This window comes from Thunnus albacares, chromosome 7, assembly GCF_914725855.1.
Source record: "Thunnus albacares chromosome 7, fThuAlb1.1, whole genome shotgun sequence".
Taxonomy (NCBI): Eukaryota; Metazoa; Chordata; class Actinopteri; order Scombriformes; family Scombridae; genus Thunnus; species Thunnus albacares.
Genome location: NC_058112.1, coordinates 33946284 through 33967412, shown reverse-complemented (window position 1 = coordinate 33967412; position 21129 = coordinate 33946284). Strand labels below are relative to the sequence as shown.

At 38.2% G+C, this 21129-nt stretch overlaps 1 protein-coding gene across 1 annotated transcript; it reads right to left on the bottom strand.

Annotated features, from left to right (window-relative positions):
- Window positions 1–7749: 7749 nt before the first annotated feature.
- On the bottom strand, window positions 7750–11385 carry LOC122985191 (E3 ubiquitin-protein ligase TRIM39-like; the record flags this gene model as incomplete). The annotated part of the gene is made up of 1 exon (XM_044355666.1): window positions 7750–11385. A coding segment is annotated over one exon (1566 nt), but the record flags the coding sequence as incomplete, so codon positions are not given.
- Between the last annotated feature and the right edge of the window lie 9744 nt (window positions 11386–21129).

Here is a 21129-nt window from a genome sequence, read left to right as displayed (position 1 = left end):
TCGTGTTTATTTATTTAAATTATCTTCTGTTAACTTTTTTTTCTAAAATGGTTATGATTTTTATATCTTTTTCTTCCTGTGAGCTGAAAACAACAAAATGAAGTTCAGGTTTGAGTTTAAGAGTTTAAACTAATTTTTCTGATTCTCATTTCATTTATTAGTTTTTTTTTTTTGGTGTTTTGAAATTTAAAATTCTGTCAGGAAAAAGCATTTTTTCACCAAAATTTTTCAAATTAAACCTTTTTTTGTATATAAACTGATTTCTGTGTGATGTTTTCTCTTTTCTGTGTACAGTTACATCAATGTCTCCTTGAATAATATCAAACCTCCTTTACATCAGTTCAATGATTAATTATTAATCTTACATTATTGTTAAGAACACCTCAAACTCCCACATACAAAGTAACTGACAAAACATTAATGTGGGAGATTTAAAACAAGCAGAAATTGAAGGTATAAAAGACATAATGAAGGATGATATGATGGCTTCCTTTAATGAATTGTTACAATAAAGAAATTTGAAAAGGAATTCCTGAATTATGCCAGTCTTCAAAACATTATCAAGAGATCTTAATAATCTTAGACAACAAAAATTTGAATATGATGAGATACTAAGTGATACTGAGGAAAAGAATAAAAGACAAACTGTAAAAATCTGTTAAACATAGAAACATAATACTCGTAACAAATGTGCAAATCAGTGGGTATCACTCATCAGTTTACTGATGGATTTACTGTTGATACATGTGAACTGTTAGAAAAGTTGAAAGCTACAGAGTCTCTGTGGGATTTGAAGATCTTTCCTGCTGTTAAATCATCACATGACAATCAGTCAGAGCTCTCAGCTAAACACCTGCTGTGATTCCTGGACTTCAGCAGAGGTTCTGGTCTGTATAAAGACCACATGGTTACTAAACGTAATGATGCTTGTGTGAAATCAGAGCCAGTGATTTGCAGGCTGCAGTCAGACTGATCTTAGAGCTCTGACAAAGATGAACTGATCAATTCTTTAGTGTTGAAATGAGAGAACAAACACTTTCAGATCAGATTTGATGGAATGACAGTTTGATGATGAGGACCACTGTCTCTATACATCTTGTAAGGCTGTCAGTTGTAATCCAGCTTTATTTCCTGCAGACATCAACACAACAACAACAGTCGTCTTCACATCAACTCCAACACATGATCACAACAAGCTTCTGGCTGATCTGATTGGCTGACTGTTCTCTCTCTCTCTGTCTTTCTGTCCAATCCTGAAGCCTGTCACCATTCTCCTCTCACAGCTTCACTGAGGAAAGCAGCCACTGAGAAGGTTGAAGGTTCACCAGGAAATACTGGATCTTTGCTTGATACTAACTGTGTTTAATACAATACTGCTGAAACCAGCACGGACTGACTCCAACCTTCTACTGACCTCAGAGTCTCCAGTCTGGACTCTCCTGAAGATCAGACAGCAGCTTCACATCTGAACTCATCAGGTTGTTTCCCTACAGATCCAGCTCTCTCAGATGGGATGACGGGTTGGACTTCAGAGCTGAGGCCAGAGAATCACAGCTGATCTCTGACAAACTGCAGTCCCCCAATCTGATGAAGAACAAATGACGTCACTTTAGAAAACAAAGTTCCTTTTTTAAATTATTCAAAGTTCATTATCTGTTCAGATCTGAAGAAGGTTTAGAAGCTGCTGGAACAGCCTTCAGAGGATCTTAGAGCAGCTGAAAATATACATATTTTTGAACATAAACTAAAAACCATCTGTTTAGTCTGGCTTTTATGTAGTGTTTTATTATTTTATGGTTTTATTATTTATACTTATTTTATTTATCATCATTATTTATTTTATTCTATTTTATTTTATCAACATTTTAATGTTGATCATTATGGATTATTTTATTTTATTTCATTTTTAATTAACATTTTACTATTTTACTAATCTATTTATGATGTGCAGTATTTGACAACTTTTTTGTCATTTTTATTGCTTGTATTATCTTTTATTATTTTTATTTTATTATCTTAACTACACATTTTTAATGTTTTCTTATTCAATTAACCCTTTTTACTTTGTTAATTGCTTTGGTGTTCATTAGTCTCTAAGTCCATTTTTAACACCCTATGTTTTGTCAGTTGCTTGTGCAGCACTTTGAATTGCATTTTATTTGTTTGAAAGGTGCTATATAAATAAAGTTTGATTGATTGATTGATTGATTGATAGAATGTTGAAGTTTATAAAATGCAAACTCCAAACAGCTGAACCCAACAGGATGCAGGTTAAAAACTGTCAAATACAGTGAAAAAGAGCTCTCATTAATATTAATGACAACATGCTGCTACTTCAATAAAGACATAATGACTTCACCTCTTAAACCCTTCTCTTGGACCTGATCCTCATGACTTCCATCTCTTTCTTTCTCTTTTGACAGTCTGCTTGCCTCATGTCTCCCCCCACACTGATTACACTGGGGTTCATTTTCACAGTTTCTGCTGCTGCACGTCTCATCTCCACATTGACAACATATCCCCAAATCATGTCTACACACAAGCCAGCTGTGTCCACATTTCCAACAACGTCTGCACTGAATGGGTTTGGGAACAAACAGCCTTACTGGGTAACTGATATGATCTCAGAATACTTTGTCAGGCAAGATTTCTGATTCAAAATGCAACACACCAGGGGCCAGATGCATAAAACTCTAGGTTCATGACTAAAACTGTGTGTACGCATAAAGCCAGGAACATGCAGATGCATTCTTTTCATCAGATTTATAAAGCCGTGCGTATGCATGGTTCTGTTTTATAGATCTCAATCATTGAGGAACTGGGCGCACGTGCACGAGCCTCATTTCCACTCCCACAATTAACCATAAATGGATGAAGACACAACCTGAACCAGCCGTTTTCATATCAGTTGGTCACCTGCCTCATCAGTCTGTACAGCTGTCAATGAAACAAACGGGAAAGAAGAAGTGCAGTTTCACAGATTGTGTTGCACTGGCGAGTTTCTCCAACAGTCAGAATAGCTGTCATTATGCACCGCCATTACACACGGCTGTGCAACTCTTTATACCATCCGTATCATTAATTCATCACATGGACTGCAAACCATTGTCAGCAATATCTCAGAAATGTAATCAATGTAGTTTGTAGCTCATATCTAAACCGACTTTACAAGGTGTGCCACAACTAAGGATAAAATGAAAAGAATAATAAGAGAAAAATAAAATGTTGGCTCCTATGTAAATCAATCTAATTATCAACCTAAACAAACAATGTTTTACTAAAAGATTCCGTCTCTCATTTCATCTCCACCTCATCACATCATCCTCAGATCTCTTAGGAAAAACATGTGTACGCCTGGTCTAAAGTATGCGTGAGGTGTTCACATTCTCACCACACATTCTGTGTTTATAAATACCAGTTTATGTGCGGGAAATGGCATGTGCGTGGTTTTTGTGCGTACGTATCATTTATGCATCTGGCCCCTGGTCTTGTTTCAAACCTTTCTCCGTCACTCATCCTGATCATTCAATGACTGTCAACAACTTACTGGAACTCTTCTATGAAGTGGGAAACATGACACCGGCTAACCATCTAATTCATATTTCCAACAACCTCTTCAGCTGTGTCTGTGAAACACATCCAACAATGATCAATCAATTTCTTTTAACATTAACTAAGTTGACATCACCAAGTTTGTCCTTCCATAAAGTCCACAGTGATTGCCTCTTATTTGTCTTAAATGTCTCCTTGCTTTGCTCACTTGAGTCGTATCCTTGTGTCTTAGTCCCTCTCACCTAAGATACAAGGGAGAGATGCAGGAAAATATGTGAGGGAAGAAGAATCATGGAAACATGTTTTTGGACATGCTTTCCTTGCAGGCGTCATCTGAAGTGACATCAGCTGTCAATCTTCAGGTGTTAACAGCTCTTCAGTGTCTTTTAATATGCTGGAGTTTAAATATGATGTACTGTCTAAAAAATGAATAGCGCACAGTTACCACTGCCAGCACAGTGATGTAGTGATGTCCTCCAACATGACAAAAGACAATGTGAAATATCTCTGCATGTTTCTCCTGAAATAAACTGTTTGACAAACATCTGCATGTTATATTGTGAACAGATCCATCAAACAGTTTGTAACTGCTCAGACACTAAATACACATTTCTACTGGCAGCAACTTTTTCTAAAATATATTTCTTATTTGCATCTGCATTCATTGATATTCTGTTTGTAAATTCATTATCTAATAATTCATGTTATGATGAGAACGTCTCGTAATTTGTAGGAATAATTTAAACTTGTAGGTTATATGTTTTAAAGAAAATATGTAAATATATCTCACATCAATGTTTACTTCCTACCTTGTCACAGTCTGGTTCTATGTATCTTCCTCTCAGCTCTGAGTGAGTCTGGCTCTACTAAGTTCACGTCTCACTCACACCAACTTTCTTCCTCACTGCTTTATGTGACTATCTAGTCATGTACAGTGCTGGTTATGGAGCTGCTTGTTAAGTGTTGGCTTAGTTACCCTTCATCTAGACATCACTCTGTTAGTTTGTATTTATCCATCGTCATTTATGTGTTACACTTCTGTTATCCAGTCCTTTTGCTCATGTAATTTTACTCATTCATACGATGAGTTGCCAGTTTTTATGAGCATCTTATTTCACCACAGTAGTGATGTCTGTATATAGTTTGTGTTCAACATTAGATGCACTATGCCACTCCCATCTGCCCTGCTATCACTGCAATCACCTCATTCCCCTCACCTGAGCTTCCCACCCATCTCCCTACACACAAACTATCAGGAGACAGTTTCACCTTTCTCACTGCTGTTATATAGGAGCATGTGTTTAGTTTAAGGAATTGTAATAAGGAAAATGTAATCTGAGAGACTACTGCATTTTATTTTATAGGAACATCATCTGTCTCATTGTGTTTTTTGTGTTTTTATTTTTCTGTTTGCTCTGTGTTTCCTTCCTGTGTTCATGTACTCCTCCCCAGCCTGCTTTTCCCTCCTCATTTTCCCTCCACACCTGCCCTGCATCAGCCTCGTTAGTCCTGCCCTGCTCCCTGTGTCTTCACCAGCCAATCAGCTTCTTTCCTGTTCTCCTGCTCCACCTGCACCTCTTCCCCTCTTCAGGTTAGTTTTATTTAAATCCAGAGGGATGTTCCATCAAGCTGGCTAACGGGATAGCCTGGTTTATTTCAATAAGCCTCGATAATTTATGTGAGAGTTTGTTCCATCACTGTGGCTTATATGAGTCCAGCCAAGTTTCTTATTTTCCCCGGTGGCAGAACAGGCAAAGAGAGCAGTGAATTTCACTTAAATTACTTCCCCTCCTTTATTGTCATAAGGTTTGAGGAGATGACGTTTGTCATTGAGAGAAAATGACTTTCTGTTTTGTGCACATCTAGGACTAAATCACTCACTCACCAGAAAGCAGCTATTGTATTGGTAAGTCAGATAAATATTTACATTTTGTATTTAAAAAATCACTTAAGCATTTCATTGTGAAGTCCTTGTTAACTGGAATAATTAGCAATTATGACTGTAACACAAATTATTTCATATTTTTTGATAAATCTGTTCCCGCAGGATCAAACTGACTGAGTGACATTGCCCCTTGTACAGCAATCAGAGGTATGTTTTAAATTTGATTTTCTCTGCATCAGGAGCAGCATATTTGTATATATGTATTGAATTATTCAAGAATATGTAGACTGAGTGCTTTTTATGTACTGAGCTATTACCAGACTGAATATCTGTCTGAACCCTGTTCAGACCAAAAATGGTCTGTATTAGTGTTGGCATATTGCTTCAGGTAGCAGTGAGATGATGAAATATGATACAAGAAGTCCAGTTTTAGGAATAGATCCATGCGTTTTGAGACTATTCAGATGCCAAAACACTGCATAGCACTTTATAATACTGCAAGTCAGTATTTTACAACCCTGGCAAGTTTGTAAAGTCTGGAAACACGACCGCAAACATTTTTATATATATATAATTCTCAAACACTGGGCAACTATGGTTGTTTAAAAAAATAAATAAATAAAACCATCATAATTATATTATTTTCTTGGAAATTATATTAGTCGAACTGTTACACTGTTTTGTTCTTGATGTTTGACGGTAAGTGTTTTTTTTACTTTTTTTAAACTTTAACTTTTTTTTTTTTTTACATTAAATTTAAAGTAAAAAAAAAAAAAGTTGCCTTAATTTTACATTCAGTAATAGGATGTGTATTATTTGTATTTTTACATAGAATTCAATGTAACGTAACATTCAAGACCATTAAGTAATTGAAAAATCCTGTTATTAAAACTATAATATTCCATTATATTAATTTACAGATTACAGCCTTTATTTTATGGTGAATATTTTTAATAAAAATAATTCACAACAACAAAAAAAAACTGTAAAATAATACAGTAAATTTCTGTGAAATAACTTTTTTTTTTTTTTTTTTTTTTACAGTGCAGTGCAGACATTACAGGGAACTTCTCCTGGTTTGGCAGCTTGTTGCTCTGAGCTGCTGCTGCTGGCTTCCTGTTGAGCTGACTGTCTAAACTGAGCAGCCATCTCAGAGTTGAAAGTGTTGACCTGCAGCTCAGGTCTTCTATAGAAAACCTTTTTACAGTTTGGACAGTCACACTGCACATTACTATTCCAGTGCTTTCTGTTTGAAAGAAAAACTGTTGCAGCCTGTAGTCACTTCACAGTTCAGTGATGGTCAAGTTCCATTTCAAGTTTAATGAAAACAACCCAAAACTTCTCATCTACCATCTGTTTGCATTAAAGTATTCAGATATTGTGTTGCCCTGTTGCTCCATTATTTGCTCCACAACATGATGTATTTCCCATTCAAAGCCATCAGTTTGCCCAGTCATCAATGAGTCACACACTAAATTCCAAACACAACAAACTGATCACCAAAGAATTGATCACAGAGTCTGACACACAGTAACAGAGTGAACTATCATTAAAACAAGTGTTTTAAAGTGGGAGGGTTTCCTTATTATAATAATGAACATTTTCCATTCATCACCTCTGCGATTTGTGCAGTTTAAGGCACAAAAACAACTTAACATTAATCTTCTCATAAGCTGCCAGATGCCGCAGTTGCTCTCTACTGGCAAGACCTCAGGGCATCATGGGAAACGCCTTGCTGTCCCCTGAAAACTATCGTTCACTTATTTTATTTTATGTTCCTGCATGATTTAGACATTTAGAGTTTATTTTCCTCCTCCTGCATTCACATAATTTGTTTCAGTATCAGACTGGTTGTTATTTATGAAGATCATGTCCTCATATGGCCTCAGACTGAAGTTTTTAATAAACTCCACCAGAGGGCGTCATCAGCTGTCACTGATTCCCTACAAACTCTGGTTTAGTGCTTATATCACCTGCTCAAGCTTTACATTACATTACACAACCTTATAAACTGTGGATTATTTGACATTAGGTCAGTCTGTCTTCCATTTTGGTTGCATCTCTCTTCCCAAACTCCTGCATTTTGCAGGTGTTTTGGTTTTCATAACTGAGAAATGTTCACCACAACTGTGTTCACCAGCAATGTGTGTGTTTTAATCACATGACTTAATTGTCATTAGAAACACTATCAACTGTTTTTTCAAAGTATCTATCCAGTGGAGGCTAAATAATTTAATCAGACACAAAGACAACGTCCATTTGCTTTTGTTTATATCAAATTTCAAACATATGACAAACACAGATCACAGATTTTTCCTTTTCATAAACAGGTCTTCAATAATTAATATAACACTTTTTATACACACAATGATCAGACCATACAAAGGTTTGAATTCGGCAAGACATTTAAGGATGTTCACATACTTCTTATTTATGAGTACATAGTTTTCTGATTATTTAACAGTCTTGAAGGCAGGTTTTAAGATAAGGAAGACTACATTAGATAATATCAATCAGTGTGGTAAAATTTGTGTGTTGTAGCAGAAAGAAGCAATGTGACACATCAAAGAAAACATTTACAGAAAAAAGTGCAAAAAAAATGGATAGGAATCTGAAAAAACAAAGTATACACTGGAAATTACCACTCAATATACATGTATTTCATTAAATGCTAGTGAATCTACTTGTAGAAAAATAAATGGTTATTCCTTCCCAGTGTGACTGGTCATTAACAGCCTTTTGCAACCCATAAATGAGATGTTGGAGTTGGAGTTCAGGAACAAAATGTTTGTGCTAATATTGGTAAGAAAAGGTGCCGACAGTGATGAAAATCATGAAGAGGACTGTTCTTGTTGACCTAAAGTGGAATATTATAATTCATTTTCCAATGTAAGATTTTCTGAATGTTGTATATCTACTAATATTTGACTAAGTTGGGAAGAGCACATTTTTTTAGCAAAGTTTTGGATTTGCCATACATGTAAATATTTTAGTTAAGGTTTCTTATTTCTTATAATATTATGTTGGCATGTTTTCACTCTCTGGAAGTATAGTCAGTATGCTCAAATCAGTTAGGAGCAATAAAGCGTATCAAGGAAAAACATTATATAATAAAGAAAAGAGCAATACACATTGATCAAAATCTGCAGAAAAAAGTAAGTATGCACTGTACAACATTCTAATGATTGCCATGGAGAGATAAATAAAAATAGAACTGTAAAAGTACATTAAACATCATAGCCATAGTTTACACTCATTTTTTTGTTTTGTTTTGTGTTGTTTGTTTCCTGCCTATATGTTTTGTTTTGTTATTTTCACATGTTTGAAATAAAAAAATCTAATCTAATCTAATCTAATTACACAGCTTTGTTGAATACTCGATACTGATTGGTCAATTACACCTTTCTATGGTCTGTTATTTCTGAATAACAGACCATTGCTAAGGACACAGTTATGTTCATAGACTGAGAAGGACTACGTCCAATCATATCAATCCACAGAGAGAAGTCCGGTAAAATTACCAACTACAGCTCATTTGCGACATCTTGCGGCAAAAAAACCTGTTAGAGATAATGTCTGTGACTGGGCACAGATGTAACGGCAGCCTGAAGAGCTACTGGGCTCCAACCACTACAGAAATGGAAAAGTTTAGCAAGATCCTGTTCTCCAATCCAGGCAACGGCAGCAGATCTGGTGAGCGCCTCACTTAGTTGTGCATTGCTACACACTAACTTAAGTGATAAGCAGTAGTGATAATAGTAATATTGTTAATAGTTATAGCATTAGTAACCATTGTGTTTCCAAGTGTGTCAACTGCAAAGTCCCGACAAGAAGGAAACGTAGAGATGAATGACAGAAAGATAGATATTTACGTTGCTATGCATACAGTTCCAACCACATAATCTAATAGACTATTTTTTAGCAGAAGCAATAAAATCATTTTTAAATCAATATTTTGTGTCAGATTTTTGATTTTATTTGGTAAATAGCCATGTGATAAGTGATATAATGTACAGTGAGCAGGTCATTATTGTGAAATGACCTGCTTACAAAGACATGCTATTGATGAATAACTGAAGCAGATTACATTACATTATTTATTTGCTTTTTTTGTGTGTTTTTGTAGTTTATTTTATTTTTAAATCAGCTATGTTAAAATCTGTTTCTACTCATTGCGAGTGTTGGGCAGTAATGCATTACTTTGTAACACATTACAGTGATACAATTACTTTTAATGAGTAGTGTAAGGGATTACAATTTGAAATTCAGTAAATTGAGTAATAAGTAATAATTTAAGTGAATTGATTGAATAATTGATTGTACAGTGAGTAATGTATAATCAGTAATTAATTACAATTTTCAAGTAACTTGCCCAGCACTACTCATTGCAATACACACATTCCATGGTTGATGAATCTAAAACCATCATTCGGACAGGGACTGAAGTATGGATGAAGTTTCTCAGTGAAGGAGCATCCAGTAAAGGAGTAGATAGGAGCTGCAGCATCAACATCATAAAAGGAGACCAGACCCTCATCAAAATCCACAAACACCCCCACCTTCTCAGGCTTTGACTTCAGAGAGAGACGGACTGGAGGGTCAGCAGGAGCGAAGTACTCACCGGATGACTTAGAACATACAGTCCAGTATCCATTTCCGGGATTCAGAGTGATTCCTCTGTTAATACGGGTCACCTTTCTAGCCACTCCTAGAGTCCATTTAGACCACCTGTTAACCTGAACCTGGAAGTAAAACCTTCCTGAAGAGAAACCCTGCTTTGATAAGACACATCTACAGTCACTAAATTGATGATCATCTCTATCATCAGACTGGGTGCGTCTGGGATGTACAATATCAGGATCGAGTGTCACATCTACTGCATACTGATGGACCTTCTTCAGCTGTGCCTCAAACAGCTTCCTCAACAGTTCAGTGATTGTCTCCTCCAGTTGAGCCACAACTCTCACCACTGTCTCCTCACATGATGGTGGACGGACGCTGACCTCTGTCCAGTCTTTGGTGGGTGGAGCAACGTTCAGGGACGAGAAGCTTTGAAGGAGCTGGAGGTGGTCTTCAGTGTGTAAGAGCTGCTCAACCCCAGATCTTGTCTTCTTCAGCTCAGAGATTTCCTGTTCCAGAACTTTGATGAAGTCTTCAGCTTGTTTCTCTGTCTTTCTTTGCTCCTCTTTGATCGTCTTGATGAATTCAGCCTGGCTTCTCTCAACAGACTCCTTCAAAGCGGTGAAGACCTGAACACCATCTACTATCTCTCTGTCTGCATCTCTTTGCCTGAGCTCCACTGACTGTGTGATCTCCCAAATTTTTCGTTGTCTCTTCTGTATCATCTCCTGAACATCAGCCTCTGTCTTCCCCAGCTCTGCTTTCTTACTTTCATATTCTTCTTTCAGAGGAACAACATCATGTGTCTTGTGGTCCAAAATGGTGCAGAGGGTGCACACATACATCTGATCGGTTTTACAGAATAACTCCAGCAGTTTATTGTGCTTTGTACACATCCTGCCTTCCAGGTTCTTCACAGGGCCGATCAGCTGATGTCTCTTCAGGCCTGACAATGTCAGATGAGGCTCCAGGTGAGTCTCACAGTAGGAGGCCAGACACACCAGACAGGACTTCAGGGCCTTCAGTTTGGTTCCAGTGCAGACGTCACAGGGAACTTCTACTGGTTTGGCAGCTTGTTGCTCTGAGCTGCTGCTGCTGGCTTTCTGTTGAGCTGACTGTCTGAACTGAGCAGCTACCTCAGAAATGAAAGTGTTGACCTGCAGCTCAGGTCTTGTGTTGTAAAGCCTTTCACAGATGGGACACTGACACTGGACATTACTATTCCAGTGCTCAGTGATGCAGTTTTTGCAGAAGTTGTGTCCACATGGTGTACTGACTGGATTAGTGAACACATCCAGACAGATGGAGCAAAGAAACTGATCTTCAGTCAGCAGACAGCAGCTGGCAGCAGACATATCTGCAGACTGAGAACAAATACAAAGTGTGAGACAGCAGTGTAATTACACGTCTTTTGATTATTAGCTTAATAAAATTAAACCATGGTTAGTAGAATATTAGAAGAGTAAACTCAAAATTTATTGTTAAATGGCATCCAATTGAGGGCCAAATTTAAGAGGAAATCAAATCAAAGAGAGACGCACAGCCAAAAACGCACTTAAATGTTTGAAAGAAAAATTGTTGCAGCCTGTAGTCACTTCACAGTTCAGTGATGGTCAAGTTCCAATTCAAGTTTAATGAAAACAAACCAAAACTTCTCATCTACTATCTGTTTGCATTAAAGTATTCAGATATTGTGTCGCCCAGTTGCTCCATTATTTGCTCCACAAAACGATCTTGACAAACGATCATCAAACCAGATGGGTTTTTTCTTCCACTTTGTTGGTCTGGAGTCTGATTTTCCAACATAAATTAAAAAACATCTTTTCAACCAACTATGTAGTTTAACATATATTTAATTGATAATATAAATTGGAATAATTAGCTTGTTACATAATAAAAAGACCATGCCACAAAGAACTGAACTGTGTGTAGTAACTAACCTAATGCCTAACACTGTGCTCTCTGTGGTCTGGAGGAAGAAATATTTCATATTAGCATGTTTTGAATGGCCACACACACAACTTCTGTTATATCATATTGTTAAAAACACAATACCAACACATATCAATTATTGAAACACTGTAAAAATCATCTGTAGCCTATCGGTTGTACTCACCAGTGTTTGCCAGAGCTGAGAGAAACCTGATTAACTTGGTTTAATTCTTTAGAGTAGAATGAAAGATTTGTGCTGTTTGCATTTGAGGAAATGTGATGTTGAAACCTTTATCTCTCAGTGTTGCTCCACCTCTCAGTGTAGCTCTGCTGTGAGACAGCAGTGTAATTACATGTCTTTTGATTATTTGTTTAATAAAATTAAACTATGATTAGTAGAATATTAGAAGAGTAAACCCAAAATGTAATGTTAAATGGCATCAAATTGAGGGCCAAATTTAAGAGGAATTTTGAGGTGAAGATGGAGTGATATAATAACACAAATCAAAGAGAGAGCAGCAGGTCCAGCAGTTCCGAGCTGAGCTGGTGTGTAGTAACTAACCTACTGCCGAACACTGTGCTCTCTGTGGTTTGGAGGAAGAAATATTTCATATTAGCATGTTTTGAATGGCCACACACACACACACACAAACACAACCAACCACAAACCAACACATTCTTTTTGACAACTGAAAACAGTGGAACTTCCTGTCTAAGAAGTCGTGTGTTAACATTAATTAATGAAACACTATAAAAATCAACTGTAGCCTATCGGCTGTACTCACCGGTGTTTGCCAGAGCTGAGAGAAACCTGATTAACTTGGTTTAATTCTTTGGAGTAGAATGAAAGATTTGTGCCATTTGCATTTGAGGAAATGTGATGTTGAAACCTTTATCTCTCAGTGTTGCTCCACCTCTCAGTGCAGCTCTGTGGGTGAGATTTATTACCTCTTTGGAAATATATTTACATAGCTTTGGTACAAGATGAGTTCTTATTTTGTGTTTATTCTTCTTCTTCTACAATGGAAGTGTGCAACAGCCAAAGGATCACACAAGCACAAATAGACAACAAAACAAAAGAGGTCAGTGCAAGAGGAGAAACAACATACATTATATACCACACATACCACTCCCTTTATAGTCCATGATTTAGACATTTAGAATTTATTTTACTCCTCCTGCATTCACATAATTTGTTTCAGTATCAGACTGGTTGTTATTTATGAAGATCATGTCCTCATATGGCCTCAGACTGAAGTTTTTAATAAACTCCACCAGAGGGCGTCATCAGCTGTCACTGATTCCCTACAAACTCTGGTTTAGTGCTTATATCACCTGCTCAAGCTTTACATTACATTACATAACCTTATAAACTGTGGATTATTTGACATCTGTCTTCCATTTTGGTTACATCTCTTTTCCCAAACTCCTGCATTTTGCAGGTGTTTTGGTTTTCATAACTGAGAAATGTTCACCACCACTGGAGAGCAATGTCTATTTTTATTACGTTCTTACTTTCTATTTTCCTGTGAAATATTAAGATTCATCTTCAGGTGTCAAACTTAGTGTTTGTTACATTATGTCTTGTCTCTCCTGTTATGTATTTGTTCCACTAATACAAAATAAGCATTTGTGGCTAACATGTTTACCAACAGCTTCCTACATCCACATCCAGCTGATACCGAGAAAATGCAACATGATCACCACTGATAATCTAACCTGCTGTAATCTGTGACCTGTTGGCCATTTTATTATTATATGTCTTGTTTGGGGATTGTATGCTTTCATTTAGGAGTAGAGAGAAAATGAGTGGAGAGAATTAGGATATGATGTGTAATAAAGGTCACCAGCTGGATGCAAACCAGTGACATTGCAGTTAATGACTGGACCTTCAGGACACCAGGGCACCACACAATTATGATTTTAATAAGATGTTAAGTCTTGAAAATGGGGGAAGTTTGAGAATATGTTTTCACAGTTGACATGTGTCTCATCCTCCCACACTCAGCCAGCGGTTCTCACTTCCTTGTCCGACCAGTTTTACCAAATTTAGATTTCCTGACTCTGTATCTGACAAAGATGGTGGTGAGCAGAAAACACAATCTCCAGGCTTCAAAATGACCCTTACACAGACAATAGAGACAGATTTATATTTGTGTTTTTCTTGGATTTAGAGAAATACATTTTATTTTGCCAGTTCTTTGATAACAGTAATCATGGTTTTGCTCTTTTTATAGGATTTATTGACAACAAAAATATAGAATATCTTTAATTTATCCTTTAACAGATGTTCTGACTTTCTTTCTTCTTACAGTTTTTAAAATAATTTGTCTATTTACATTCATTTGTCTATAAGTCTGAAATAACCAGGATGTCTGCAGCAGTATGTAAAAGCCATTTGACCTTTTTCTTCATGTTGGTCACTGGTTTACTTCAGCAGGATTCCAGAGGAGCGTTTCCATAATAAGTTTATCTTGTGCAACACAGCTTGTTTGGGCCCTTTTGAAACCTGCTGACAGTCAAATTCAATTAAAACATGATGCCAACATCCCGGCAAACACTCCCTACTACTCTCAGAGAAACGCCGGCTTTCAAAGTCAATTGTGTCCGATGTGAAGAGCCGGCCTTCATGTCCCCGTCTGGAGCCTTTTCACGTGCTAAAATAAGAGTTTCCCCCTCTTTCCTCCAGTCGACATGAGCAAAGTGAGCGCTGTGAAAGGCCCAGAGAGAGCTTCCATTTGATGACTGGCAGCCTCGGGTCTTGTGTCTGTGTGACACTATGGGCCACGACAAAAGCCTGTCCTTTCTGCTGCTGCAGAACAACACAGAGAGAATAAAAGAGGTGGTGCATGATGGGGAGGAGGGGGGATTTTAGTAGAAAAAACGGGGGTCTGGCTTTTGAAACCAGCCCGGCGCAGATGTACAGGGCAGGAGGATTAGGCCGCGGGTGTTGGTGACGTTCACTCGGCTCGACTCTCCCTCCGTCGTGGCCCTTTGTGGCTCCCGGCAGCCTCAGGGTGGTAAGCTGCCGGTCGGTGTGCCAACGGGGCTCAATGTGCGCCCCGACAATGGCGGAGCGAACCCCACCACACCCCCACCAACCCCGAATCACATCTCATCCACTGGCGACTCCTCCACACACAGAGGATGTGATAGGGGAGCTAATGTCACCCCATCTGACCAGACAGCTTCAGGGTGGCTGTGTGTGTGTGTGTGTGTGTGTGTGTGTGTGTGTGTGTGTGTGTGTGTGTGTACCAGGCATTACTCATGTTGTGGGGACATAAATCTGTTTACACAGTCACAGCCTTCCTTTTGGGGACAAAAAGCAAGTCCCCGTAGCGTAAATCATTAATTTTAGAGTGAAGAGGTTGAAGGTTAAGGTAAGGTCAGGCAAGTAGTGGTTAAAGGACGAGTTCACAATTTTTCAAGTGTGTCTTAAAACATCAGTTAGGAGCCCAAATGAACAGTAAAACATGTTTTTCTTGCTGTAATCATTCCTCCTGTTCATACTGACCATTAAAAGTTCCCTTCATAATGCACTTACAATGGAAGTGATGGGGGACAAAATCCACAGTCCTCCTTCTTATTTTCTTTTTTGGCTGGACCACAACAGCCCCTTAAATGCTAATGTCTCTTACTGACTGAGTGATGAAGTTACACCACTGGTCGGCCAAATGCTGCCACGTCCTGTATCCTTTTCCAATTAGAAACCTTCTAGTGTTTCACACACAGTCCAGCCATATACTAGTTCTTGACCTAATCTTGTTTAAGATTTTTTTGTGGAATTTTTGCCTTTACTGGATTGTAGGCAGTGAAGAGGAAGACGGGAAACATGTGACATACGACAAAGGTCCCTGGCTGGAATCGAACCAGGGTTGCAGTTATGCAGCAAGCGTACCCATTTGGCTACCGGGTCGCTCCCACAGTCCTCCTTCTGTCCAAAAATGTATTTAAAAGTTTATCTGAAGCTAATATGAAGCTTCAGCATCCAAATGAGTCAAATCAAGTAGATATCTTTCAACGTTACAGTCTTTTTAGCATCAAATTCCCTCTTTTTGTTACTATACTTCCACCGCAGCTCAACAGAGAAACAGCTGAATAGAAGCTTCACAGAGACTTTTAAATGACTGTGTGGACACACTGTGGATTTTGGCCTCCATCACTTCCATTGAAAGCACATTTGAAGGAGATCTAAATATGTAACATTTTCAATTATGATTTTCAGGACTATTTTAATTGGGTATTTCTATTTCTGCTCCCACTAATAAACAGTTAACGCTTTATTTTGCAGATCCATTCATTTTATACTAATTTCTTGGACATTTTCTGAGTTATTTGCAGGTATTAATGTTACAAGGGTGGTGGCACCAATTATCAGAAAAATCTGAAAAAAAATGTTAAATTGCTATGTACCACCTAGCATAATCTAGCTAATCTAGCTAATCCATATTTGGATTCATATATTGCAAAATTTCTTAATAAATCAGATTCTTGACAATTCTTTAACTGACAGAACTTATTTAGTTTTTTAGTGTAGTTTTGTGTGACAAACTACATTTTAGCATATTATATTGTTTCTTAAAAACTCTATAATGGGCACATTTCCTGTATAATACTAAACTATATAACCCTGTCAAAGAAATGTTACAGTTACAGCAGCTGCTTTTAGACAATTATTGAATTAATCTAATAGGCTAATATATTGTTTGAGTCTTTTCTGTCAGTTAAAGACTGAATTTATTAAGAATTTTTGCAAATGAACAACACATATGAACCCAAATATAATGAGTGGGCACTTACTAACTAAACCAACTTACCACTTTTTTGTTTTTTCTTATAATTTGCACCAAAATGCATCACGCTCTCTGTAAAATGTCCTAAAAATTTACTGTTAAATACCTGCAAATTACATTTCCATGATATTAGTATCAAATTAAAGCACTTCTAAAATAAAGCATTACCAATAAACACATTTAATATCATGTCAGCTTGTGTTTTTCTCTTTTTAATGGTCTCCATTCTCATTTTTATTCAATTTGTTTAATTTTGACACAGGAATATATCACTTCCTGATCCTCACACATCATCTCAATACATCATCCACCACTGAGGAAAGAGAGGGAGAAGCACATATTCTGGAAGTGCATTGTGGGGAGGAATGCCATTGAATTTGGGTGTTTTTTTCATGCGCCAGCCTCCTTTGTGTGCAGGCTAAGGAAGTCCATTGTGTGGGCAGACACCCTGAGAAAAGAGGCGAGCTTGGAGCCGTTGTCTGCCGGTGCTTCTGCAGCCCTCGGGCCCTAAAAAGACCTGAATGAAGCTCTGCCATCGGAAGCAGCCGGCCCGAACCGGGAGACAATGCCACTGAGCAACTTTGAAGACCAACAACAATTAAAAACGCAGCTTCACTATATTAATTATGCATTCATGCTTTTGTCTTGGGGTTTTTTTGTTGTTGGGTGGGGAGAATGGGGGAGCTGTGAGGTTTAAGATTCAACAGGTCTGAAGCAGAGAGCGAGATTACAATGAAAAAACAACACATGCAAATGGTTCTGCGAATGCCGCCATTGGAAATTCATTGAGGGAGAAATGTGTGTGTGGTTGGATGTGAGGTTCAGGGGATTACGGACACTAACAGGAACTTGTGAAATAAAAAAAAAACACCCCAAACCAAACTTAGCTTCAGTAAGAAGACAGTAAAACAGCGCTGAATAAAAATCGGTTTCATCTTGCAGAGCATGTTGCTAGGAAACTCAGAGTTACAGCTTGGAGTTGCACTTTGCAGGCACTTCTTTCTTTAAGGCCTTTCTCCTCTCTCCTCCCTCAGTCGCAGGCAGAACACACATAAAGCAGCTTTCTGAAGGCATTGAGGTGGATTTTTGCTGGCCGGCGGCTCTGTCAGGTGGCTCTGTTGTGCTCGGAGTCGCCAGCAAATGGCTCCTTTTGGACCAGTGGGAAGGTTTATTCAGAAAAAGCCAACACTGCTTTGAAAAATCGCTCTGTTTGGGGGGAATTCATGTCTCATTTACAACAAGTCTTTTACACTGAGGACAGAAGAACGTTGAATCACAGTGTCGCCCCCTGCTGGTCCAGAGACAAACTGCAAATGCAACAAATTTCAGGTTATTTATGTTTACATACATACAGGCAGAATCAGTAGGACTTTCTTAAAAAAACAAAACAATTTATAGACTCATACAAAAATAATCCCTCTCTATCATCACTTATCACTCACCAATCTCAGAACCCATCAGCTATCGGTCTGATGATGATTTAACCTCTGGGGCAAAGGCTAATATTTCAGATATTCAGATATGCAGATATCTGAATATCTGCATTCATGTTCAGATATCTGGTTATAGAGATTAATGGCCCATTAGAAGAGTTTGGCAGTGTCTGTATCTGTTGAAACTGTGCCTCTGCCTGTATTTTCTTATTTTGCTGTGTTTGGGACGTTCTGGGCGTCATCCTTTGAACAGTGGGTGTGTAGCCTCCAGCCAATAACAGCGCGCTGGATGTGAGGGCCTCTATAAGGGGACTCAATCAGAGTCCCCTTAAACCCAAATAAAAACGTAGTGATGTAGTGTGGCGAAATACCTCCTCTTCCACTTTCCTTATAGTTCGGTTAAAGTTAGTTAAAGGCCACCACAGCTAAATGTTGAGGTTGTAATAGACGTACAAGGTTCATCTGACGGTCACTTGATGCTGCTCCAAGAAAAAAAAGACTATTGAATTGAACAGGAAATGCAAGAATTTCTCTCCAAAATTACAAACTGAGTTGGTTCATTGTAAGGAAATTTGACCAATGTCACTATTTGACAGATGTCTCAGCCTATCACACTCAGCTGTGGTGGTTGCTACTTGCTTTGGGCATTACATTGGGATTTGATCCAGAGTCGTCAGAGGTCAAGGTTACCGCTTTACCTCCCCGAACCTCCACCTGTTTGACATCCCAGTATTTGACACTTCTCTGCTACACAGCACGACTCAGTTCAACCCGCTTATCTGAAAAACAACATGACAGGAAGCAGAGAGGAGAGGAGAAAGTGAACAGAGCAGTCAACAGTAAAACAGGTTTCTGTGTCACACACAGAAAACTACCAGAGATCAATTCTAATTAGCTTCAGGAGGTTTGTGGATGCAATAAACAAACGTTTGACAGACAGAGAAGTGGAGCAGAAACACAAAGCTGTAATCTGAGTGTTATTATGTTTCTCATTTCAAAAGTGTGAAGATGAACAGCGTCAGTGACCCGTGAAATGTTATCGTGGCAACAAAGATTTCTGATGAAAACTGGTGGAAAAAAACCCAAATCATGCTGAAAAAAAAAAAAAAAAAAAGACGAGAAAAAATGAAAAAGTTTGTGATGCTCCGAAAAATGTATTCACTTTTTAAAAAATAATCGTGTAAAGGCAAAATTTCTTGGGGATTAGTGGTTGTCATGTGACCTGCAATACTGACTGTGTCCACAACACTAAAATGTCTGCATGGCTCAGAGGTTTTGGGTCCATCATACATGAAAAAAGGCAAGTTATAAGTTATAAAGCAAAAGGCAGTTTGATTGGATGGGAGGTGCAGAGGGGTGGGAAAGTTCAAAAGTCAGTTTTGTGTCTTTATTGGCTTTAAATAGGTTCTGTTTTTTCATGTCTGTCTTAATACTGCACTGATGTGCCCATGTGTTCATCGAAATAGGTCAACCAACCTTTCTGGTGGGGACATGAACCGACCTCAATCTGAACAAACTAGTGGGTGAACTCTGCAAGTCTGAGCTAAATGACTTCCATAGCCAGGTGTGCTTTGTATGCTGGGATGCATGAGTTTAATCAACCAACTCTGTCTCCTAGAAATCACGTTCATATACGACTAAGCTGCAACAGCAAAAACATTTTGCTAGAAACGTAATGCTGCTGAATCACGTTTTCTCTCAGCATAATAAGAAAATTAATGTATTTAAGTTCCAATGTTGAAATGTTCAGTGTCCTTTTTTCCTACCAAAATATCTGATGTTGCAGTAAAATATCCGGTAGTATAGAAATTCCAGCAGTATTAACGTGTTTGTGGTTGTGTTCAGACTCTGGCAGCACTTGGTTCAGGTCAGAGAAAGATCCTGGTCTCTGTTTAATACAGAAAAAAATCTCAACATGTTTCTGAACATTTAAGCCATAGCAGCATCTTTCACTAACCTGAACCAAACCTGAACACACACAGGACTCAGGATGTGAACCCGGGTCTCTGCTGTCAGAGACTGCATCTTGTAGCCCCCCCATCCGCCCCGACCTCCTCCCCCCCACTGCAGAGACACATAGAAACGTTACCTGTGAACATCATCCAGGCAGAGATTAGGTTTGTTAATACAGCGTAACCGGGAAAACAATTTAGTTGTATATGAACTTTCCAGGAGACAGAGTTGAATCAACAGTTTCCGACCTGGATTAACAGCTAAAAACTAAATATAATAATATAAATTCTTGATATTTGTGCAGATTGGACTATCTTCAGGACCTTCTTCCTGTGTTTCTCGCTCTCGCCTCAGACACATCTGACCAATGAACGGAGTGAAAGTTCTCACCTGGCTTTTAGTGATGCATTTTGGATTTTTTTACCAGCTCCTCCAGCGATTTGGACCAGAGCAAATGAACTATTGGTTTGAAAAATGGTCTTAGTACCTCAGGGAAACATTCCCCTGCTGGACTAATGCTTTCTATCTTCAAAAAGTGTTTTTCCAAAAACAGGTGTTGGAAATATTCAGGCCAATGTGATAAGTTTTTGTTGATAGCTGCAGGAGAAAGATGACATGAAATGAGGAGAGAGTGAGTCAGTATTTGAACACTTCAGCCACCAGAGAGCAAGAGTATGTGACCCTTTTTGACGTAAAAAGTTGTGTGATTTGGGGCTAAACTCTGAGTTGATCATAACCAAATTCAGCTTGAGACATTTACTTTATGACTCAGTATTTCACCTTTTGTCAGGTAAACTTCAGGTGACAATTGAACAACTCTGATTTATGCTTTTTGTAAACTGACAAAATGACTTCAAGCTGCTGCAGTTTCTCCCCTCCGGCACAAACAGATTCAACATAACATTCATGACGGTGTGTTGCAGAGTGCAGCACAGGTCAGAGGTCACGTGTTTTGGCAGCG